The sequence below is a fragment of the Bos javanicus genome, chromosome 29 (assembly GCF_032452875.1).
Source record: "Bos javanicus breed banteng chromosome 29, ARS-OSU_banteng_1.0, whole genome shotgun sequence".
NCBI classification, from domain to species: Eukaryota; Metazoa; Chordata; class Mammalia; order Artiodactyla; family Bovidae; genus Bos; species Bos javanicus.
The window spans coordinates 36535393-36559866 of record NC_083896.1 but is presented as its reverse complement, the minus strand read 5'-3'; the positions used below and the strand labels follow the sequence as shown (position 1 = coordinate 36559866).

The following is a 24474-nucleotide window of genomic DNA, read 5'->3' as shown; positions in this document are numbered from 1 at the left end:
GCTCAACTGGAATTCCATCACCTCCACAGACTTTGTTCATAGTGAAGCTTCCTAAGGCCCGCTTGACTTCGAATTCCAGGATATCTGGCTCTAGGTGAGTGATCACAGCATCATCGTTATCTGGGTCATGAAGATCTTTTTTGTATAGTTCCTCTGTGTTTTCTTTTTTTTTTTCTTCTCATAATGATTTCCACAATCCATTTTTATTTCATCTTCATTAAACTCAATCTCAACTATCCAATTGTGCTTGAGGTAGCTGCACAGTAGTTCTATTGCTAGGAAAGTGGCATGTTTCAAAGTTATCACCTGGGTCATTAGGTTAGATTTAGAGGTGAGAGGAAAATGTAGTACCAGTTACACTGTTTGCTCACTTGGCATACAAGTTAAAAACAAAAATCATCCATGTCTTAGTGATTAGAAATACAGTTCTTTTGTGAGCATAGACATAATACAAGGAATCTGTTTCTTTGCATGAAAAGTGGAATCGGTGAAAAAGGACTCATATTCTATCGCTACCTTTTGGTTAACCCGAGTAAGAATGTGCATGAACTCGAGCTTGTGAGTGTACTTTTTCAGCATCTCACAAAGAGCCTGGATGAACCAGGATCTGTACTTTGTGTTTCGCCAGGAAAAGTAACCAGGTGCTGTAGAATATGCATACAAGAAGTCTGCCTCAACTGGTATTTTCTGACAGGCTGTCCTCAGCACCAGTGTCTGTCTCAATACCACAGTCCAGTTCTGTGCCTCGGCAGGCCTGAATAATGAAAAGTTTGGGTTTTCCAGCCAGACTTCTGCAACAGTCCCCTCTGAAGAAACTTGCTAATTTTTTCAGATTGACGGGTCCATTGGTTCCAAAAATGATTCCTTCTTCACCATGGCTTCAGTTCAGTTCAGTTCAGTCGCTCAGTCGTGTCCGACTCTTTGCGACCCCATGAATCGCAGCACGCCAGGCTACCATGGCTTAGAAGCACGCAAATAAACCTGTTCCTTTTGCTATGGTCTTCTTTAGAAACGTTGCTCATTAATTCCAACATTTCTTTACGCGTAAGAACATTTTTAATCCTGACTTCATATTTCAAGTTCGTGAAGGTTTCCCTGAGGTTTGCTGCATCCACGTCTGTACCATATCAACAGGCCATACCAGTATTTTCGTGGAAGTTCTTATTATTGATTATTATACATAAACCCATTTCAAGATAATCATTTTGTAACTCTCTTCCAAGGATATTCCAGAGTCCATTGATTTGCTTCCGTGTAAGATCTTTGTCCCTGAAGTTTTAATGGATTTTGAATCCACTGAATTTTCGGTGTTCTCCATGGATACGTTTTTTACATTCAGCCACCACACTGCAGCTCTGCTGGACTCCACTCCTGGTCTCCCTCTGTGTGTTCTTGCCACCTCTTCTTAATATCTTCTGCTTCTGTCAGGTCCATACCATTTCAGTCCTTTATTGTGCCCATCTTTGCATGAAATGTTCCCTTGGTATCTCTAATTTTCTTGAAGAGATCTCTAGTCTTTCCCATTCTATTGTTTTCCTCTATTTCTTTGCACTGATCACTGAGGAAGGCTTTCTTATCTCTTCTTGCTGTTCTTTGGAATTCTGCATTCAAATGGGTACATCTTTCCTTTTCTTCTTTGATTTTAGCTTCTCTCCTTTTCACAGCTATTTGTAAGGCCTCCTCAGACAACCATTTTGCCTTTTTGCATTTCTTTTTCTTGGGGATAGTCTTGATCACTGCCTCCTGTACAGTGTTATGAACCTCTGTCCATAGTTCTTCAGGCACTCTGACTATCAGATCTAATCCCTTGAATCTATTTGTCACTTCTACTGTATGATTGTAAGGGATTTGATTTAGGTCATATCTGAATGGTCTAGTGGTTTTCCCTACTTTCTTCGATTTAAGTCTGTATTTTACAATAAGGAGTTATTGCAAATCTGAGCCACAGTCAGTTCCTGGTCTTGTTTTTGCTAACTATATAGAGCTTCTCCATCTTTGGCTATAAAGACTATAATCAGTCTGATTTCGGTATTGACCATCTGGTGATGTGCATGTGTAGAGTCTTGTGTTTTTGGAAGAGGGTGTTTGCTGTGACCAGTATATTCTCTTGGAAAACTCTGTTAGCCTTTGCCCTGCTTCATTCCATACTCCAAGGCCAAATTTGCCTGTTACTCCTGATGTTTCTCTACTCCTACTTCTACATTCCAGTCGCCTATGGAATGCAAGATGAAAAGGACATCTTTTTTGGGTGTTAATTTTAGAAGGTCTTGTACGTCATCATGGAACGGTTCAACTTCAGCTTCTTCAGCGTTACTGGTTGGGGCTTAGACTTGGATTACCGTGATATTGAATGGTTTGCCTTGGACACGAACAGAGATCATTCTGTCATTTTTGAGATTGTACCCAAGTACTGCATTTTGGACTCTTTTGTTGCCTATGAGAGCTACTCCTTTTCGGCTGAGGGATTCTTGCCCACAGTAGTAGATACAATGGTCATCTGAATTAAATTTGCCCATTCCAGTCCATTTTAGTTCACTGATTCCTAAAATGTCGATTGTTTGTATATGTAGGTTCTTTCTTTCTCCCTTCCTTACTTTCTTTTCTGCTAGAATGCAGAACGCTCTCATAGATGTCATATCAGATTATTTCCTTAGAGTAAATTCTCCAAAGAGAAATGATAGAGACTAAAGATATTCAAATTTTAAATTATATAAGAACTAAGATTTTTGTGAAAGTGAAGAAAGATACAAATATAAAAATCTCACAAGTTAAATAAAAAGTTTGAATCCTAAATTTGAATTAGAATATCAGTATAAACTCAGGATTTTTTTTCTCTTAAAAATAGGTTTTCTAATTCTGTCCACTGGAAAGATTTGGATGTAGTCATCAGTCCAGTAGCAATGATTCTGTGTGGTCTCTAAATACAGCTTCCCAATGAGAGGAATCAGGGCTACTTAGAAAAATGACAGATTCTAGCTCTGGGGCTGGAGATGTAACTGAAACATCTACCTGAAACATCCTGTCTTATCAGAATGAAAGAAGCAAATACTGATAAAAACTTCTCTCCAGGGTCCTGGGAAAAGAGCTCAAGATGTAACTGAAGAGGCCAAAATGGGGGGTACAATTTGACCCATTAAAAAGGAAAAATATCTCTGATAGATTGAAACACATTACGTATATTTAAAACCCACGAGTTCATACTGATAGGAAAAGAAATACTCTTTGGTCACTTTCTCAGGACGCTAGGAGACCGCAGTGTTATTGGGAAAAGTGGTAAGTGATGGGCACGAATCCAGCCTTTCCCCCGGAATATTCTCGCTTGATGAGGGAAATTTCATTACGGAAGCATCCAGCTAATAAGTGAAAGGGGATGATTGGCTTAAAGCATCACCATTTCTCATCTCCTGTCATCAGGAAAAAGCTGAGGAGGCACTTTGCAGTGAATGGACCAGCTCACCCCCCTGAACACTGTTGACATCACTACAAAGAGAGAATTCATTATGGGTTTCCTGGTCTTGTGTGCCTCCTCTTGTGTTTTACCACATAGGAGGTATTCCTCTTCCTCTCCCCAAATGAAAGCTGAATCTGATCGAGTCTCTAGGCTTCACTGCCAGTGAATAGGAGGCAGAGTCAACAAAGCGGAACAAGTTATAAGGCCACATGGATGCAGTCAGCACAGTCTACACTGTGAGGAGCAGACAAATTGCAGAGAAAAAGAAGAGAAAGAGAACTTACTGATTAAAGAGACATCAGAGACGTATCAGTCAGGTGCAATAGGCAGACCTTGTTTGGGTTCTGACATGAACCATCCTACTGTAAAAAAGAAAAAAATATAAGACAGTTGGGGGAACTCCTAACAATAACTGGATATTTGATGATATTAAGGAGTGATTTTTTTTTTAGGTATGATAATAAAATGTAAAAGTCGTTTTTAAAAAAAGAGTTATCTACTGAACTACTTAGAGATGAAAGTGTATAGTGTTTGAAGTTTGCTTCAAAACAATCCAGTGAGGGGAAAGTGGGTGGGTGAACAGTTGAAGAGAGGTGAGCTATAAATTGATAAGTTTTGAAGCTGAGTGACTGGTGGATAACATCTATTACACTGTTCTCTCTGAGATATGTTTGAAATTTATAAGCATAAACGGGAAAGTTATTTTGATAGGACTTTCAAATTGCGTCTCCGATACTGAAAAAGTTTACATTCCCACCAACAATATATGAGCTCTCCCATTTCCATACTGGGTATTTGCATTCTTTTAAAATTGTGCCAATCTGATAAGCAAAGTGGCATTTTGTTGTTTTAATTTTAAGATATCGTTTTAATTAGAGGTTTTGTTGCCATTGCACCTCAAAGGGCCCTTCATCTTCTCCCATCTCCTGAAACAACCTGCCTGTTTCATGTTTTGCACAAAAGAAAAGTTGTACTCAGACAGCTCTGTTGCCACTGCCTCGCCTCTGTCTTTACTGCAGTTTCCTTTCAACCGGCACGATTTTTATTTCTGGCTGTAACACCTCAGTGATCATCAGTTTATTCTGTGACCTGGATAAATTCTGGATAGAAAGCTGGAGTGAGGATTTAACATAGATGATAGGTGCTTTTTCTTTTTTTTTTTCTTTTATCCTTAGCAAAAAGTTTCCTGTTTTCAGTTGTCTTTAGCGGTAGCGACATCCACGTGAAGCCTTGTTCATTGATGCGTTTCCCCATCCATAAGGAAGGCATGGAGCTCCCAGACTAGAAGCGCAGTCTCTGCTTTGTTTCTGAGCAAGGACATGTGTGACTCCCCACACACTGTGAGGAAAACATGCTGCCCTCATGATTGGCCTCAGCAGGAACCCAGAGCATTCTGCTGTGTTTGCTGCCGTCCAGTGTTGTTTCATCCTTCCCTCTCAGATGAATTGTGTCCTGCAGTGCGTGATGTCGTTTCAGAAATAATTACTGAGAGTGATGCTAAGTGGGAAGGAGAAAGTATACCATGACTTTAACAAATTCCTTTTCCTCTCCCACGTTTTATGGTGCGTGACAGCATGCAGGCGCGTACACTATCTTTGTTACTATTCTTTCCCTCCAAGTGGAGTTGACACCCACGGCTCCCCGCCCTGCTGCCTGGCTGTTGCCTCAGGAGCAGCTGTGTTAGCTGGTTGCTCGGCCCACAAGGTGTGTGTGCAGTTTACCTCCTCCTCGAACAGACCCCACGCCTCAGGGGCCATTGTGAGGCAGTGGGAAAGCCAGGCCAAATCAGAGTGTGCATTTCATCTCTGCCTCTTAGGAGCTGGTGGTAAAATGACTTGGCCTCAAAGGAGCTTAAATGTATGGCTGGCACTCAGTGAATGGCAGCTGAATCTGAATTATTAATTAAACAAATCTGTAACACATGCCTCCTGTGTGTTAAGGTCCAGGCTGTCTGATATACACAGTTCTTACCTACAAATTGATGATCAGCCGTGCTTTTCAACAGTAGCTCTCATGATTCCGGTGTATGTTCCATCTGTGTGTATCGTATCAGTTCTCTTTCAGTGGTCCCCCACCTTTTTGGCACCAGGGACCTATTTCCTAGAAGACAGTTTTTCTACAGACGCAGAAGGGGATGGTTTCAGGATGATTCAAGCACATCCCATCTACTGTGCACTTTATTTCTCTTATTATTGCATCAGATCCACCTCAGATCATCAGGCATTAGATCCTGCAGGCTGGGAATCCCTGCTCTAGATACTGCTGAAGCCTTCCAGCCTTTTCCTTGTCACAGCCTTTGAGGAGAGTTGCAGCCTGAGGATGAGGAGGTTGTCGGTCTGTTTTAATGTCAGCTTTTCCACAGTGGCAAGAAGCCAGCAGTAACTTGCCTGACCACAGTCTTTCTAGCAACATCAGTTAGGAAAAAATAACATTGCAGCTTCACAGGAGTAACTCTCAATTGCTGATTTTATTCTTTCAGGTCAGCTCTGCAAAGAGATGAAGAATTTATGAGGAGTGGAGGTGGATGTATGCTTTAGTTTGCTCAATGTGTGATAACATTCATCCCTAATGCTGGCATAGAATTTAAGTGGCTCAAAGCTAAGGGTGATACCAGAGCCGCTCAGAGTGCTCTGAGATAGCAAGCGGGAGCTGAGCAAGTGAGGACCCAGAGGGGTGGCAGACGGAGTTTCGTGGCCAGAAGTCCCTGCTCTTTTTTCTTTGTTGAGACCTCACCCCAATGGGCGTTTTCTTGTTTTTATTGAAGTTGAAGCAGGAGCATGTCCCAGAATCGTGTCCTCCTGTCGACACTTGTACAAGGCCCTGAGCTGCAGGTGGAAGATCACAAATGAGTCTGGGCTCCTGGGCTGAGTGATCGCACAGTTCAGACATGCAGGTGCTGTTTGAGGCAGCTGATCTTATCTGCCTTCTTCAGCCTGAGGGTTTCTCATGTTGGGCAGTGACCTTTAATTGCCAGAGCAGGTCAGATTCTGTAAACGCCCACAATACTGTTTCTTCACGGAGTTTAAGAAGTTCTTAGATGTAGATGCACAACTGAAAATGCACTTTTCTGTGACGATTGGCAGAGTCCCTTTAGGTGCCTAGAGGGATTGACATCCTTTCCAAAGGGCCAACTGCCTCTCCGCAGCCTGACCTCCCCTGGCCACCTGCCGCATGCCCAGCAGCCTGTTAGGGCTGTAGAGGAAACACGTGCTGTCGCTTCAGTCCTTAAAGGACTTATAATAATAATCTATGATTAATAGTAAACGCTTACTAAATGCTGGACACTACTACTGGCCTCATGCACACATCGTTCTATTTAATCCTCACAACAGCTTATGAGGTATGTATTGCTGCTAAGTTGCTTCAGTCATGTCCGACTCTGTGCGACCCCATAGACGGCAGCCCACCAGGCTCCCCCGTCCCTGGGATTCTCCAGGCAAGAATACTGGAGTGGGGTGCCATTGCTTTCTCCATGTCCTTTTTACAATAAAGAAACACAGGTTCAGAGAAGTTTGTTCACTTGCTGAGTTGTGGAGCCAGGAGTTTAATCCAAATCTCTCTGACTCCAAAGCCTATGGTCTCCATCCCTGTGGTGCAGTTGGAGCGGCAAGCTGGACTCACGTGAAAATGCACGCAAATGGGCAATGGAGACCAAGCTGAGGGGGCAGCCAAGGTGTAAGATATGAGACCAAGGTTCTGAAAGATCTTGCCTGGCTAGAAGAACGGAAGAGGTGGTACAATGAAATTTCCTAGGGATAAATTTCCATTTAAGTAAAAATCTACTGTTAAGTCCTGAGCAGAAGATAGGGGTTCCATTTCCAAGGCAAACCATTCAATATCACAGTAATCCAAGTTTATGCCCCAACCAGTAACACTGAAGAAGCTGAAGTTGAACGGTTCTATGAAGACCTACAAGACCTTTTAGAACTAACACCCAAAAAAGATGTCCTTTTCATTATAGGGGACTGGAATGCAAAAGTAGGAAGTCAAGAAACATCTGGAGTAACAGGCATATTTGGCCTTGGAATACAGAATGAAGCAGGGCAAAGACTAATAGAGTTTTGCCAAGAAAATGCACTGGTCATAACAAACACCCTCTTCCAACAACACAAGAGAAGACTCTATACATGGACATCACCAGATGGTCAACACCAAAATCAGATTGATTATATTCTTTGCAGCCAAAGACGGAGAAGCTCTATACAGTCAGCAAAAACAAGACCAGGAGCTGACTGTGGCTCAGATCATGAACTCCTTATTGCAAAATTCAGACTTAAATTGAAGAAAGTAGGGAAAACCACTAGACCATTAAGGTATGACCTAAATCAAATCCCTTATGTTTATACAGTGGAAGTGAGAAATAGATTTAAGGGCCTAGATCTGATAGATAGAGTGCCTGATGAACTATGGAATAAGGTTCATGACATTGTACAGGAGACGGGGATCAAGACCATTCCCATAGAAAAGAAATGCAAAAAAGCAAAATGGCTCTCTGAGGAGGCCTTACAAATAGCTGTGAAAAGAAGAGAAGTGAAAAACAAAGGAGAAAAGGAAAGATATAAACATCTGAATGCAGAGTTCCAAAGAATAGCAAGAAGAGATTAAAAAAGCCTTCTTCAGCGATCAATGCAAAGAAATAGAGGAAAACAACAGAATGGGAAAGACTAGGGATCTCTTCAAGAAAATCAGAGATACCAAAGGAACATTTCATGCAAAGATGAGCTCGATAAAGGACAGAAATGGTATGGACCTAACAGAAGCAGAAGATATTAAGAAGAGGTGTCAAGAATACACAGAACTGTACAAAAAGATCTTCACGACCCAGATAATCACGATGGTGTGATCACTGACCTAGAGCCAGACATCCTGGAATGTGAAGTCAAGTGGGCCTTAGAAAGCATCACTATGAACAAAGCTAGTGGAGGTGATGGAATTCCAGTTGAGCTATTCCAAATCCTGAAAGATGATGCTGTGAAAGTACTGCACTCAATATGTCAGCAAATTTGGAAAACTCAGCAGTGGCCACAGGACTGGAAAAGGTCAGTTTTCATTCCAATCCCAAAGAAAGGTAATGCCAAAGAATGCTCAAACTACCGCACAATTGCACTCATCTCACACGCTAGTAAAGTAATGCTCAAAATTCTCCAAGCCAGGCTTCAGCAATATGTGAACCGTGAACTTCCTGATGTTTAAGCTGGTTTTAGAAAAGGCAGAGGAACCAGAGATCAAATTGCCAACATCCGCTGGATCATAGAAAAAGCAAGATAGAGTTCCAGAAAAACATCTATTTCTGCTTTATTGACTATGCCAAAGCCTTTGACTGTGTGCATCACAAGAAACTGTGGAAAATTCTGAAAGAGATGGGAATACCAGACCACATGATCTGCCTCTTGAGAAATTTGTATGCAGGTCAGGAAGCAACAGTTAGAATTGGATATGGAACAACAGACTGGTTCCAAATAGGAAAAGGAGTTCGTCAAGGCTGTATATTGTCACCCTGTTTAACTTCTCTGCAGAGTACATCATGAGAAACGCTGGACTGCAAGAAACACAAGCTGGAATCAAGATTGCCAGGAGAAATATCAATCACCTCAGATATGCAGATGACACCACCCTTATGGCAGAAAGTGAAGAGGAACTCAAAAGCCTCTTGATGAAAATGAAAGTGGAGAGTGAAAAAGTTGGCTTAAAGCTCAACATTCAGAAAACGAAGATCATGGCATCCGGTCCCATCACTTCATGGGAAATAGATGGGGAAACAGTGGAAACAGTGTCAGACTTTATTTTTCTGGGCTCCAAAATCACTACAGATGGTGACTGCAGCCATGAAATTAAAAGATGCTTACTCCTTAGAAGGAAAGTTATGACCAACCTAGATAGCATATTCAAAAGCAGAGACATTACTTTGCCAACAAAGGTTTGTCTAGTCAAGGCTATGGTTTTTCTGGTGGTCATGTATGGATGTGAGAGTTGGACTGTGAAGAAAGCTGAGCACCGAAGAATTGATGCTTTTGAACTGTGGTGTTGGAGAAGACTCTTGAGAGTCCCTTGGACTGCAAGGAGATCCAATCAGTCCATTCTGAAGGAGATCAGCCCTGGGATTTCTTTGGAAGGAATGATGCTAAAGCTGAAACTCTAGTACTTTGGCCACCTGATGCGAAGAGTTGATTCATTGGAAAAGACTCTGATGCTGGGAGGAATTGGGGGCAGGAGGAGAAGGGGACGCCAGAGGATGAGATGGCTGGATGGCATCACTGACTCGATGGACGTGAGTCTGGGTGATCTCCGGGAGTTGGTGATGGACAGGGAGGCCTGGCGTGCTGCGATTCGTGGGGTCGCAAAGAGTCGGACACGACTGAGCGACTGATCTGATCTGATCTGATCCTCTGTGAGGGGACAGCTAGGCCCAGGGTCTTGGGGACCTACAGAGTCCTGATGGAGCAGCGCTAGGAAGTGGCTGTCTTCAGTGAGCGCAGGTGCAGGCTGATGGGGATCCACTGAGGGCTGAATGGACCCAGCAAGACCCTGAGGGATCTGGATGATTCGCCTCATGAGAAATGAGTCCATGACCTAGGGGTTTTGGTCTTGAAGTACTGGAGGAGCTGTCTTCACGTGGCGGAGCGGTGGACTTACTTGGTCTAACTCGAGAGGAAATTCGGGGGGCTCTTGACCCCCCGGTAACATTCCTGAGCTATTTCGGAACCATTTGGGCTGCCTGGTGGGCTGGACGGTGTTGTCAGGTGGGCTTCTGTGACTGCAGATGTACAGGAGAGAGAGCAGAGATGGTTCCTGGAGAGGTGGAAGAAGACAGGATTTAGGAGATTGCCTAAAGGGAAGAGCAAGCGTTCTAGGCGAGGACAGATACAGGCAAGGGAAGTAGCTTGATATAACTGATGGTGCTACTGGGGCAGGAGAAACACCCTTGCATAAGAGGGCCTGGGTGGTGTATAACCCCAGGTGAGGACTCTCAAGACAACATTATTTTCTTCCAGCATATTTGGTAAAGTGGCATTAATCTAATCTATGACATAAACCATGTCTTATTTGCAGAAGATAATTTCAGCATATTTCAGCATGATGAACCAAGTAGGCATCTCTTTTCTTAAGGTCAAAGTCAAACCTTGACCTCTCTGGAGTGTGTGAAAGTGCGCCCATACCCACTGAATTTTGCCACCTGCATCTTGCACCACGTGTAAAGTTCTAAAGCCACGTGGTTGCAGGCTGGTCAGGCCTTTACTTGCACTAGGGTGTGGCCACTTGCAGAGGCAGGAGGGCCCCACCCAGAACCAAGATGTTGCAGCTGATGGTACCACACATGCTCCAGGAGGGTGTGGAAGGGTTTGTTACATTCATATTTGAAGTCTCCCGGGAGGCAGGGCAGGCCTCTCAAGCAAGTTTGGAAAGGCTGAGAGAGTGAGGAGGTGGGACTTGAAGTGAAGGGCGGGGTCAGGATGAGGGTCCCCAGCCCTCTGGCAGGAGCTTGTGAGGTTTGAAACTTGCTGACATGAAAGGAGCCCAGATGTGAAAGGAGCCCAGATGTGGGACAGAAACAGCAAAAATGAAAACAGATTCCTCATTACTGTCCATAGATAGGCCTTTCTGCACGGCCTCAGAGGGAGCTGGTGAGAAGAGTGTGTGCGTGTGTGTTAGTTGCTCAGTCATGTCAGACCCTTTGTGACCCCATGGACTGTAGCTCCCCAGGCTCCTCTGTCTGTGGGGTTTCCCAGGCAAGAATACTGGAGTACCTTCCATTAAAACCTCGTGTTCTGTGTGTCCGGGTTCCCTCCGACCCCACGTGGGCTGTGCTGACGTTGTGATTAAACCTTGTCCAGGCCTCGCTGCCGGTGCACAACCAGGTGTTACCCTCAATTGAGAGTGTGGATGGCTCGGACCCTCTGGCGACTCTGCAGAACCCCATGGCCAGACTGGAGGCCAAGGAGGAGGAGGACGAGGATGAGGACGAGGATTCTGAGGATGAGGAGGAGGAAGATGGTGAGGACACTGACCTGGATGACTGGGAACCTGACCCCCCTCGGCCCTTCGACCCGCATGACTTGTGTAAGTGGGGCTGCTTCTCGGGTGCAGGGTGGGCCCCTCTGCTAGGGCTCCCATGGCAGACTCTGCTTGTCTCTCTGAAGGCGCCCTTTCCCGTCATCCTCGGGCAGCCAGGGAGGGAGGTGTTGGCTGCTGCTAGAGCTCCGATCGCATCCACGAGCGGCTGCCGGAGGAAGCTGGGCAGCCTGCTGGTGTCACAGGGGCTGGGGCTTGGTCAGGACCAAGCCTCAGCCTCTGATCTCAGAGCCCCAGCTGCCAGGCCGTGATGGTGTCCAGTCCTGGCAGATCCGGCCATTCCTTCTTTCACATGTTTGGTGCCTCACCTCTCTTCGTACCAACCTTAAAAAATGCCTACTGTAAAAGGACGCCTCTCACACCCTGGGCCCTAGGGCTCTGCACTAGTTTCCTAACTCGAGCAATGCTCTCCATGGGCTTGCGAAGTTGGCAGCTTTCTAGAGGTCCTGCTCAGTTGTTGCAGGAATCAGGATTCCAGTACAGGTGGTCCGGTTGCTGGTGCCCACAGCCAGCCAATACTACTGCCTGTCTGTCCTGCCTGCTTGGAGGGCCTGCTTCCTTCCACCAAGCCACCGCTGCTGCCTACCAGTGTCCCACATAGATGGCAAAGTCCTTATCTCCTCTTTCGAGTTACAAGACCATGCAGAGCTTTGTGGTCTCACCGTATCTCTCCTGGGACCTTCTGCATGGTGGTGGTGAGACTGTTTGCCTGGGGTCTGTGTTCATCTCCATACCCAAAAGAGAATTTCCTCGTTTTGCTTTTCTTTGAATTCTTAAGTTTTCAAGGCAACTCCTTCGTCAAATACACAGGAAGTCACTTTAATCTTCTAAATATGAACACAAGGTAGCTCTCCATTATTGGAGAGTTGTAGAAATTGAAAATACCTGTTTCCTAAGCCAGGCTACCCCACAGCCAGTTGAGTGAGATGCAGTTGGTTGACTAGATGTGTTGAGTCAGGAGTCTGCTCTCTGTGGGGCGCAGTCTCTTTCCTCTGTTCTGCTGCTGTACACATTGCAGCCTGGCGGTCAGCTCCAGGTGGGGGACTCTGGGAAAAAGTGGGTGGATGTGGACGCTTAGTGCAAACCCATCACTCCCGGAATGAGCTGAACGTACATATCAGGGCTAGCCTCGTTGTGTCATCGGGAGAATGAAGCGTGGGATGCTAAATTCATTCACTTCAGCATTATCTTCACGCAAATGCATGGGAATCTCAAATTTAACAGCACTGTTTCTACAACTCCCTTTGAGGAAACTGACTATATTGTCAGGTTTAAAAAAAAAAACCAACAGTATAATTTACATACTATAAAGTTTACCTCATTTGTTTCATCCGATTTTGCAGCATTTAAGCAACTAATAAGCACCTCTTTCCTCTTTCCAAACATGTTTTATTTGATTTGTAAACTTTTTTTAACTTATTTTTAAATTGGAGTGTAGTTGCTCGACAATGCTGTGTTCGTTTTTGCTGCACTCAGCCACGTTGACTTGTAAATTTGCTGCCACTCTTCCAATGGACATCCAGTAGAAAAACCAGTCACAGCCTGCTTATTATTTTTGGCAGGCCACAAGCGAATTCTGCCTGATTTTAGAAGAAAAGACCAGGATTCTCCCAGTCTCTGGAGAGTCGTGTATTACAGTGGAATGGGTTGTGCAGTTGTAGGAGCTGACTGAATTTGGTCTTAAAAACTTAGACATGGGAGTTGTCCAGGTTAGGACCCTTTCCCCTGAGCCCGTCACCTAGAGGCTTTCTTTCTCGTTCAGGGTGCGAGGAGTGTAACAATGCACACTCTTCCGTGTGTCCGAAGCACGGCCCCCTGCACCCGATCCCCAACCGGCCAGTGCTGACGCGGGCGCGGGCCAGCCTCCCGCTGGTGCTCTACATTGACAGGTTCCTGGGCGGCGTGTTCTCCAAGAGGCGCATCCCCAAGCGCACCCAGTTTGGCCCCGTGGAGGGGCCACTGGTCAGGGAATCGGAGCTGAAGGACTGTTACATCCACCTCAAGGTAATGTACACTTTGTCCCAGTCCCCTCGTGTCCTGATGACTTGTAAGGGGCATGCATTTTCCCACCGAGCCTCCCAGTTCAGCCTCATAGCAGTTGTTCACTGTGTTTTTCTTTCTAAGCTTGACCGATTTAAATGTAGACATTTTCTCTCTTACCTATAACATGGACGGTACAGTTTCAGACCTCAGTGTGCTCAATCGCTTAGTCCTGTCTGACTCTTTGCAACTCTGTGGACTATAGCCTGCCAGGCTCCTCTGTCCATGAGATTTCCCAGGCAAGAATACTGGAGTGGGTTGCCATTTCCTTCTCCAGGGGATCTTCCCGACCCAGGGATCTACCCCGCATCTCCTGCATTGGCAGTGGAGGCTTACCGCTGAGCCACCAGGGAAGCCCTCAGACCCTGAAGCCTTATGTGAATAATTCTGAACTCTTGTCATTCTCAGGGGCTGGACTAGTCTTAGAGGGCTTCTAGGACCAAACACCACAGACCAGGGGGCTTAAACAATGTGTGTTTGTCACACTGCAGGAGGCTGGAAGGCCAAGGCCAAGGTGCAGGCAGGTTTGGCTTGGGTCTCGGCCCTTGGCTTGCAGGTGGCTGCCTTGGCACTAGGCGGTCCCTGTGTGCTCGGCGCCTCTGGTGCTTCTCTGTGTCCTGATCTCCCTGTCCTGTAAGGACAGGACCTGCTCTGATGACTTCATCACCTCTTCCAAAGCTTTGCCTCCAAATGCAGTTACAGTCTGAAGCTACTAGGGGCTGGAACTTCAATGTATGAATTATGGGGGAAACCAGTTCAACCTATAATAGAGGCTTGACAACTTTTTTTTTTGAATATTAACTTTGACTATAATACAAAGAGAATTAGGTCAACTTATGTTATCTGTTGGGCTTCCCTAGTGGCTCAGTGGTGAAGAATCCTCCTGCCAATGTAGGAGACATAGGTTCCATCTCTGGGTTGGGCAGATCATCTGGAGAAGGAAATGACAACCCACTCCAGTGTTCCTGCCTAGGACATCCCATGGACAGAGGTGGGCTACAGTTCGTGGGGTGGCAAAGAGTCATACAACTTAGTAACTAAACAATACCAATATCATCTGTGAAGTGCTCATAATGTTTTTAGGAAAACCTCTTTTTCAGTCTTTGAAACAGGTCTATCCTGTTGAATCTTCTGCTAAAGAATAGTTTACAGAATGTTCAAGTATGTGTATACTGATGTCTGTTCCTCACTTTCGATGCTTTTGCTTTGATCGAAAGCCTCTGCTGTCTACTTTTTGAGAGCCACTCTGGAGAACTGGGAAAGAACACTGGGAGGAGAGAATATATGGGGTGTGTTTTTGAGAAATCAGCAGCTGTCATGGGGAGATTTTCTTGGTGAGAGCTCAAGACGTCCACGAAAGAATATCACTTTGTAGAGAGAACTATCTGTCACCAGCCTCCACGTTATAAATGAATGCAATTGAAACCCCAAAGGAAGCCACTTACAATGAACTGGAGAGTATTTTTCTTGCACCTTCTGGCTTATCAATAGCATTTTTTGATGTGTTAGTTAATGATGAAATGGCAACCAAAACTGTACAGTCAGTGTGCTGACTTTTAGATTTTGCTAGGTAATCCTATGACTGGGTCGTTAGAAAGCGTTTTTCCCTTTTTCATTTGGTAAGACACAATTCCAGTATCTTTCCAGATACAAAGGGGAGAACCAGTGTATCTGGTTAATTTAAAGAACAGCATTTTGCATATTACTACACAACCATCTATGATGTTAGCGGTTGTGTGTGTAGGTGTCTTTTCACTTTCACTCTGGTTGCAGGTTTCTCTCGATAAAGGGGACAGAAAGGACAGGGATTTGCACGAAGACCTGTGGTTTGAGTTGTCGGACGAGACCCTCTGTAACTGGATGATGTTCGTGCGTCCGGCCCAGAACCACCTGGAGCAGAACCTGGTGGCATATCAGTATGGCCACCACGTGTACTACACAACAATCAAGAACGTGGAGCCCAAGCAGGAGCTCAAGGTACAGCACGGGGGCGGTGGCCACTCTGCTGGGAATTGTGATCGCTTCGTGCTTTTCACACTTTTTGTCTTTCCCCTCGAAGTGGTATTCTTTAAAAAAAAGGTCCTTTTCTTGTAGTTCACTTATTTATGAGTACTTGCTGTGTACTATACGCCTCTCAATTTTATTTATTTATGTGGCTACACTGAGTCTTCTTTGCTGTGAGATGGCTTTTTCTAGTTGCAGAACATGGGCTCTAGGGTTTACAGGCTTTGTTGTGGTGTTTGGGCCTAGTTGCCCTGGAACATGTGAAATCTTCCCGGATCAGGGGTCAAACCCATGTCTGCTGCCTTGGCAGGCAGATGCGTACCCACTGGACCACCAGGAAAGTCGCTGTACACTTATAATAATCCCACAGATAAAATAGAATAAGAAGTGTATGACTTTGGGGTCTACCAAAGGCCTTAATTAAAGGTATTAGGCCCAGGGGGTGAGGAATTAGGAAGTCGTTATTTTGGGGGTACAGACAGGTCTGTTGATTAAAGATGGAGTTACTTCACTTCATTTTGGGCTTCCCTGTTGCCTTAGTGGTAAAGAATCTGCCTGGCAATGCAGGAGACCTGGGTTTGATCCCTGGGTTGGGAAGATCACTTGGAGAAGGACATGGCAACCCATTCCAGTATTCTTGCCTAGAAAATTCCATGGACAGAGCCTGGTGGGCTACAGTCCATGGGTTGCAAAGAGTTGGACATGACTGAGCGCGCGCACACACACACACACAACCTTTAGTTTTCAAGTCTGAGCAACTGGGTGGAAGGTGGGGTGTTTGTTGAGATGAGAAAGGTAGGTGAGGAGGGAAGTGTCTAGAAGTCAGTTCTGGACTGGCTCCATCAGGCAGGTGGCAGAATGTAGGTAGAGGGAAGAAGAGGGAGGGTCTGGGATACACGCGGTAACTTAAGAGTCATTAGCACAGAGTTGGCTGCAAACAGATGTGATTGCCTTGGGGAGAAAGGAGAAGGTCCTGGACATGGACTAAGCTTCCAGAAGCAGCACTATTTAGGAGTGGTGGAGGGGAGGGTGAGCCAGACAGGAAGCAGAAGCAACCTCCCCAGGGTGGGATGGAGGCAGAGACTCAGGAGGGCAGGGTGGCTCTGGTTGACCCCAGCAGTGTGAGGGTGGAGCCACTGTGACCACAGCTGCGTGGAAACCTGTGTTTAAACAGATAAAAAATCAGAAGAGGCTCTGTTTCATTAAATCAAGAGACTACTAATGTTATCTCTTGTGAAGTTGTTGTAATAACAAAAACATTTTTTTAAAAAGGATAAAGAAAACATTTACAATGGATAAGCAACAAGGACCTACTGTGTAGCACATAAAAAAGAATCCCACACAGTGTGTGTCTCGCCGTATGAACTTCCTGACTGACTGCCTGTGCCAACGGGGTCACCTCACAGTGCGGCTTCTTTTGTTAGTTTGTTGGTTTGCTGTGGGAAACCTGGGTCATCTTATGTGAGCAGGAGGAGGAACTGAAACCCGTGAAGCGCATCCTGTGATGTCCTTTGTCCCTGATGACGTGCTTGGTTCTTGCAGGTGTGGTATGCTGCTTCCTATGCTGAATTTGTGAACCGGAAAATCCATGACATTTCTGAGGAAGAGCGGAAAGGTACTCGGATTTTTTTTTTTTAATTTCATGTATTGATTGTAAATTGTATATATTACTTACATCTTTGGTGGTGGTTTAGTCACTAAGTCATGTTCGACTCTTGCAACCCCATGGACTGTAGCCTGTTAGGCTCCTCTGTCCATGGGATTTCCCAGGCAAGAATATTGGAGTAGGTTGCCATTTCCTTCTTCAGGGGATCTTCCCAACCCTGGAATTGAACCTGTATCTCCTGCATTGCAGGTGGCTTCTTAGAACTAAACATCCTTGTGTAATTCTAGGGTCAAATGACAATGACATATTTACATTTCTTTCATGGGTCCTAGAAAATAGTATTTAATATAATGAAAAGTCCAAATTTAAATTAGGACCTAGATCAGAGGATGATTTTTATCTTGATGTAATCGTCTCTGAACATAGCAAGGCAGGGATTGTCTTTGTTGTGAAAGTAAATGTCACTGAAGTACAGTCTACATCCAGAAAACTACAAAGTCATAAATAACAGCCTGATGAATTTTCACAGCGTGAGAATACCTGGGGACCCAAGTCAAGACACAGGGTGGGCCACAGCCCCAGGAGTCCCCACACCTTCTAATTCCTCTTCACTCCCAAGTAAAACTATCTCCTGACTTCAACACCACAGACACCATCTGCTTGTTACTGAACTTTGTATACATAGAATTATGTGACACATACACTTCCGGTGCATGAGAATCTTTTGTTTGCGAGACTTTTCCATACTATTGTGTATTACTGTAAGTTGTTCATTTTCTTTGCCACTTTGTTTTCTACTGTGTGAACTTGTTTTGTTCAGTCACTAAGTCCTGTCCAGTTTTTGGTGACCCCATGGACGGCAGCACGCCAGGCTTCCCTGTCCTTCACTGTCTGCCGGAGTTTGCTCAAATTCATGTCCATTGAGTTGGTGATGCCATCCAACCGTCTCATCCTCTGTCGTCTGCTTCTCCTCCCACCTTCCATCTTTCCCAGCATCAGGGTCTTTTCCAATGAGTCAGCTCTTTGCATCAGGTGGCCAAAGTATTGTATGTACCACAATTCATTTATCTATTTTCAGCACAGAAGTTTGGGTTGAACTATGCAATTCTGACACTGACTAGTTGGAGTTAGGTCACATCACAGGTCAAGGGCAGAGTCCTCCATGAGACTGTCTCTAATTTAGGCACCATCCTCAAGCGAGGGGGATCCCATGCCCCCTGCACTTCTGAGCAACTAGACTAGTAGCATTTAGGGAATTTCCACTACCCTCTTAGGTCTAATAATTCCCTAGAATGGTGCACAGAGGTCAGAAAAGTCCTGGGCTTAGAATTGCCATTTTATCATAAAGCACACACGTCAGGACCAGCCAAATGAAGAGACGCTTAGGGCAAAGTTTGGGAGGGTCCCAGACGAGAAGTGCCTGTGTCACAGCCCTGGAGGCCGAATGTGTCATCACCAGCGTGGGAGGCTCACCTGAGCTTCTGTGTCCAGAGTTCTTGTCGAGGCATCATCACAGCGGTGTGATCAATTGGATCCATGGCCCATGACTGATCTCCTCTCTAGCCCCTGCTCCCCTCCCTGGCTATACCCCCTCATTCAAAGCCACAGCCCTGTTTTCAGGTGGTTGGTTTTCTAGGCTCAGCCATCCCCATCTGGGCCATCTCATTAGCATAAACTCAGGTATGGTCACAGATCATCAGGAGTGACAAAGACGTGCCATTTACTTGGGAAATTCCAAAAGTTGTGAGGCTATTTCTTAGGGGACAAAAGTCAGTCATAGTCTTTCTTTCTTGGTCGACAAAGTCATTTCCAGTGTCCAGTGTCTGGCCAATATGAAGGTACCACTGTGAACTTTCTTACATGTCCTTTACTGAACATATGTGCATATTTCTGTTGGGCACACATTTAGGGGTGGAATTGCTGGGTCATAGGGTACGGCTTTAACCTGTGCTTGTGAACCTTTCACTAAAGTGATGATATTGAGCATTCATCTTCCAGTTATTTGTATTTTACACTATACTCTGATTATGAAGCTTGGATCTGAATTACTGGGTGATCTGCATACACATTCCCACTGTAGCACACCGTGTCTTCCCAGTGGGGTAAGGTTGTGTGTGTTGGGGGTGGGAGAGGGTAGCACACAGTAGTTGTTCTTTTGATGTCTTACATGAATATATCAGAAAACCAGATCCCCAAAACTACTTTCTGTCAATCTTGAGCCTTTGCTTTTATAACAAAACAGCAGACATTGGGTATCTATGAGCACTGGGCTACGATGCGGTGAGAATGGTGGGGGTGCCAGGCATTTGAGTTTTATTGGGGCCCATTGGTCACCGGCCTCCATGGTCTCTCTCCTATGGCTGCAGTTCTTCGAGAGCAAGAGAAGAATTGGCCCTGCTATGAATGCAACCGCCGATTTATAAGCTCTGAACAGCTGCAGCAGCATCTCAATTCTCACGATGAGAAACTGGATGTGTTCAGCAGGTATAATGAGGGGGAAGTTTTCACAAACTTAGTGTTTAAAGTTCCAGAGTCATTTCTGTATCATCTATGAATGTATGAGGGTGTGTGTGTGTGTCTGTATGCACATGGGTGGGTGTGTAGACAGATAACCAGTTAGGCTGCTAAAGGACATTTCTTATGCATCATTTCCTTTCCTCCCCCTGGTCCTCATCACAACTTGGGTCTTTTCCAGAATAATGCTTACCTAGCAATAGGAGGTCTTTCCACCTTAGTAAACATTTCCCTGAACAAGCATAATCAATACCCAGCAATAGGAGATCTTTCCGTCTCCCCTAACTAGAGATTCTGAAATAGGAATTCTTGAGATAGCATACACCTTTGAAATAACCTGCACCTCTGATTTTCAAACTCTTCAAAGGTAAGATTCCTTCATTAAACTAACTCTTGTGTTTAATTCCTATATGAAAAAAAAGAAAAAGGGGTAAATGAAGGAGAATTCCACAGGGCGGGATGGGCAGCAACTGGATCATGTAGGCCTGATGGTAGTGATAGGAGATTTGAATTTCATTTTATGTGTGATAAGAAGTCCTCAGAGGTTGCTGAGCAAGGGATACTATGATGTCAATTATATTTCTAAACATCACTATGTGTGCGTGCCCAGTCCCTTCAGTGTGTCTGACTCTTTGTGACCCCCATGGACTGTAGCCCGCCAGGCTCCTCTGTCCATGGGATTTTCCAGGCAAGAATACTGGAGTGGGTTGTCATTCCCTCCTCCACGGGATCTTCCTGACCCAGGGGTCAAACCTGCGTCTCCTGCATTGGCGGGTGGATTCTTTACTACTAGCACCACCTGGGAAGCCCAAGCATCACTGTGGATAAAAGTGAAAACAGCACTGAGGTTGTACTGCAGTAAGAGGGAAGACGGGGAGTCTGGTTAGACACTATTGCAACAGTTTGGATGAAAAATGAGAGTGGTTTGGATTGGGGTAGTCTCAGTGGGACAGACGTAGGCTTGCCAGTGTTTATAGAATTTGAGAAGAGAGAAGGTGGTGTGGAATGACCTTTAGGAACGTGGGAGAGTAAATACTCCAGGGAAGTGCGGTGTGATTGCCTGCAGCAGCAAGAGCTCACTGGGGGCTCTCGTGAGTCAAGGCCATGTCCTCACCCAGTGTCTCTCCCTGTGAGGGTGTCTGTGCAGGGAGGGCACAGAGTGGGTTTCACCAAGCGCCTGCAACGCAGTGAGAGTGGCGAAGCAGCAGGGTGGGGGAAGAGCATGTGCGCGGGATCACTCCGCACTCCAGTGATGGGCTTTGGAGGTGATGAGTGGAAGAAGGGAGGGAAAACGTGAAGGGGACGCGACTGCTGACAGGCTGCAGGACTGGAGATGCTGGTGAGGGGGCAGGATCCGGGAGTTCAGGCGCCCAAGGGGTGGACTGGAAAGTTAGGACACAGTGTTGAAGCGGACAAGGCATGGCGTCAGGGTCCTGGGGTTCTGCAGCCACCGGGGACGACAAGGGCAAGGTGTGACCTCGGGAGCAAACGGCCGAGGTGCGTGGAGGGCACAGCGAGCATTCTGTCCTGCACTTCCTCCAGGGCATCCCAAACACTCCAACGTGGCTCTGTTATAACACCTTTTATACCCTCTTGAGAGTTTTGGTTTATATGCCTGCTGCCTCTGCTGGACTTCTGAGGGTAAGAACTGTTGGATATCACTTCCCATCTTTTAGTGCTGAGCACCAGGCAGGGCACACTGTAGATAAAATGTTCATTAGCCAACTGCTATAAGAAATTTGAGACAATTAGACAAATCTGAACTTTGACTAGATTTAATAAACATTGAGCAACTATCAGTTGCGATAATGGTATTGAGATATGCATTATATATATATATATATATATATTTATATATCTTTATGTTTTAGAGATATGTATTTAAATATTTATGAATATGAATGAGATGAAATGATGTCTGGGATTTAGTTCAAAATAGTCTAATGGGTATGTGTGTAGGACAAGTGGTGATGATTCAAATAGAATAAAACTGCTCATGAGCTAATAAGTATTGAAATGAGGTAGTGAGTACACTGGGCTTGTATTTGCCATATTTGCCGACGTTCAGAATTTCCCATAAAAAAGGATCTTTTAAAAGTCCTTGGAAAAAAATCTATATTTTTAATTAAGTTGTTAAGTACATGAGTGGAAGAATAAAGCACAGTCTGATTGATTTTAAATGCATCTTGCACGCATGTCTTCTAAAGGAGATTTTAGTGACATACTTTTCTGAATCCCTTTGATTAAGGAACTTTTGTATGTTAGAAACCTTTCAAAGGGGATAAAATTCATTTGGCATTTATTGGATATATTATTGAACCACTGAATTAGAAATTCGTTCTGGCCTCCCAGAAGATTATAGTAAAGCAAGAACATATCTTTGACTCTAGCCAGATTCCATGGAAGGAATATGAGGTGAGCAAGGGGAAAGACCCCAATCTTGTCTCTAGGACACACACCAGGCTCGGTGTGTTCTGTCCTGTCTGCATTGCTCACATAACTGTGGAGATGTGTTCGAGCTTTCAGAATGTCCAGTGGCAAAATGGTGTCAGCACTTTGAATTTTTAAAGCTCCCTTTATTCTGAATAATTTAAGATGTCTCTTTGAGCTATATAGACAGGGAAAGATGAGAAATTGAGATAGCGTGTATTGGCAAAATGATCGTCTACAGAATCAGGAAAAGAAATAAAGTGAGTGGAAATCAAGATTTGGAGTTACTCCGGATCATTTAGGGAAATATTTGTTGTGGAGTATTATGTAACTGTGACTATTTATCACCCGATCTCTTGTCCCCAGAGCAAGAGGCAGAGGAAGGGGCCGAGGCAAGAGGCGGTTTGGCCCTGGTCGAAGGCCAGGACGTCCTCCCAAATTTATCCGCTTGGAGATAACCAGTGAAAACGGGGAAAAGTGTGACGATGGGACACAGGTGAGGGGGGAGGGGAAGGCAGGAACTCTTCTTGGATGCCTGCTCAGAGAATTTAGAATTGTCACTGGACTCAAACACAATGCCTTTCAGAGGCTGACAGTCCTGCCTGTTGGCACTTCGCTGCCTGTTAATTAAAATCTGATCAGACAAAGACTCAAAAGAGCGTATTTTTAAACATTACTTACAACAGAAGGCCAACTTTGCAGCCCTAAAGATTTGAAATTGTCCAGAGACATTATGGGGGCCTCTGTTTAATTAGTTCAGACAATTGAAATTATGATATTCCAGAAGAATCCCGCCTTCTTTTTTCCTCATAAAGTGATCTGGAATATGTCATGGTTTTTACATCCTGTGAATGGTTACCTAATTCATGTTCTCAGGAGGAAAATAATCTTTTCTGAGCATTATGAGGATAATCATTTAAAACATAAAGCAGCAGTTCTAAGTCCTTGCATGGATGTCTGTCTAGGCAGGGAAATAACTCCTGGTTCTTGTGATTTCAGGACCTGTTGCATTTTTCCACCAAGGAGCAGTTCGATGAGGCTGAAGCTGCGACTCCTAACGGGCTGGACCAACCAGAGCAGCCCACCCTCCCGCTCCCTCAGCTGCCCCCGGAAGCCCCATCTTCTCTGGAGCAAGAGCCGGACACGCATGAATTGCACCTGCAGCCCCAGCATGAGGAGAGCGTGCTGCCCGCCCAGAGCACCCTGACGGCCGACGACATGCGCCGTGCCAAGCGCATCCGGGTAGGCGGGATGCCCAGCTCCCCCTTCCCCCACCCCCTCCGCCCACTGCATGGGCGCCAACTCTACTGCAGGCGGCCAGCTCTGTAGGTGCCATGCTGTTCACCATCCGCTGCTCAAGCCCTTGTTTGTTTTGGAAGAAAGTGTGAACTGTTTCTCAGGGCCTCCGTGTCCCATGGCAGGCTGGCATGGCTGGTACTCGATTCCATCAATTTAGCAGTGACATGGAAGCCTGGCTCTTGGCAACATCCAGACTAGTGTGGTTAGAGTAGGATAGCGCCCTGGATCCTAAAACTCACAGATTGGAAATGGAGAAATAAGTACACTGAGCTATAATAGTTAATTACATTGAAGCCAGGCTAATCTGTGCCTGATCAGAGCTCTCAAGTCAATTTGGGGTTTTGAATTTGGTTGTCGACAATTTCCAGTGGGAGACTGGCAAATGCCATGTCGTGTCAATGCCCAGGGACCTGAGTCCAAGCAGATCTGGCAGGTGCGGCCCAGATACGGGGACAGCATGGAGCTAAGCTCCAGGTGTGGGGGCAGGGCAGTGTCTTCTCTCCTGTGTAAGCCGCGTTATGACTTCAGACCATGTGGCTGCAGGGCCTCCGTCAGTGGCTGCCTGGCCAGGTGTATCTTGTCCATATTTAACAGATAGCGTTGAGTGTGCATTCGGACCTGTGGGAGACACAGGTGGAGAGCCGTGTCGTTTTGTGGGCTCAGTGCCTGTGCGGACAATTAACATCCAGAAAACAATGACTTAAATCCATGTTTGTGGCAGCAAGCTGTTTAAAGACATTTCTTAGTCCTTTATATGTGGATGAAAGAAACTTTTTGTGTATCTTCCCAGGCTTTGCAGTTTCTAGATGAACGCTCATTTCAGCTTATGTTTCTTTCAGTCTTATTTACCTATAGGCTAGAAGGCACAGACAAAACTTGAACAATAGTCTTGTCTGAGCCTTTATGTAAAAATACATTTAAACATTTGTTCTGTATGGCGTCGTGGACGGGATTCTGAGCAGTCAGGCTGAATAGCCTTTATGAGGGTCCTGAAATGGAAATCTGTGAACCTTATAGCTCCATGAATATTATTTCAAAAGCAAACATAAGCATACAGAGA

General features: G+C 45.3%; 1 protein-coding gene and 1 pseudogene across 2 annotated transcripts in view; one reads left to right on the top strand and one right to left on the bottom strand.

Moving 5' to 3' along the window:
• Nucleotides 1-24474, top strand: part of PRDM10 (PR/SET domain 10) — a 99808-nt gene that overhangs the window by 47460 nt on the left and 27874 nt on the right. For both annotated transcript variants that reach the window (XM_061406468.1, XM_061406467.1), the window contains exons 5-11: nt 11284-11509; nt 13284-13525; nt 15335-15538; nt 17108-17180; nt 19538-19655; nt 22482-22611; nt 23115-23357. In XM_061406468.1, coding sequence (XP_061262452.1) covers nt 11284-11509; nt 13284-13525; nt 15335-15538; nt 17108-17180; nt 19538-19655; nt 22482-22611; nt 23115-23357 — 1236 coding nt within the window. The remainder of the gene's footprint in view (nt 1-11283; nt 11510-13283; nt 13526-15334; nt 15539-17107; nt 17181-19537; nt 19656-22481; nt 22612-23114; nt 23358-24474) is intronic.
• LOC133241229 (caspase-3-like) lies at nt 415-1318 on the bottom strand (annotated as a pseudogene).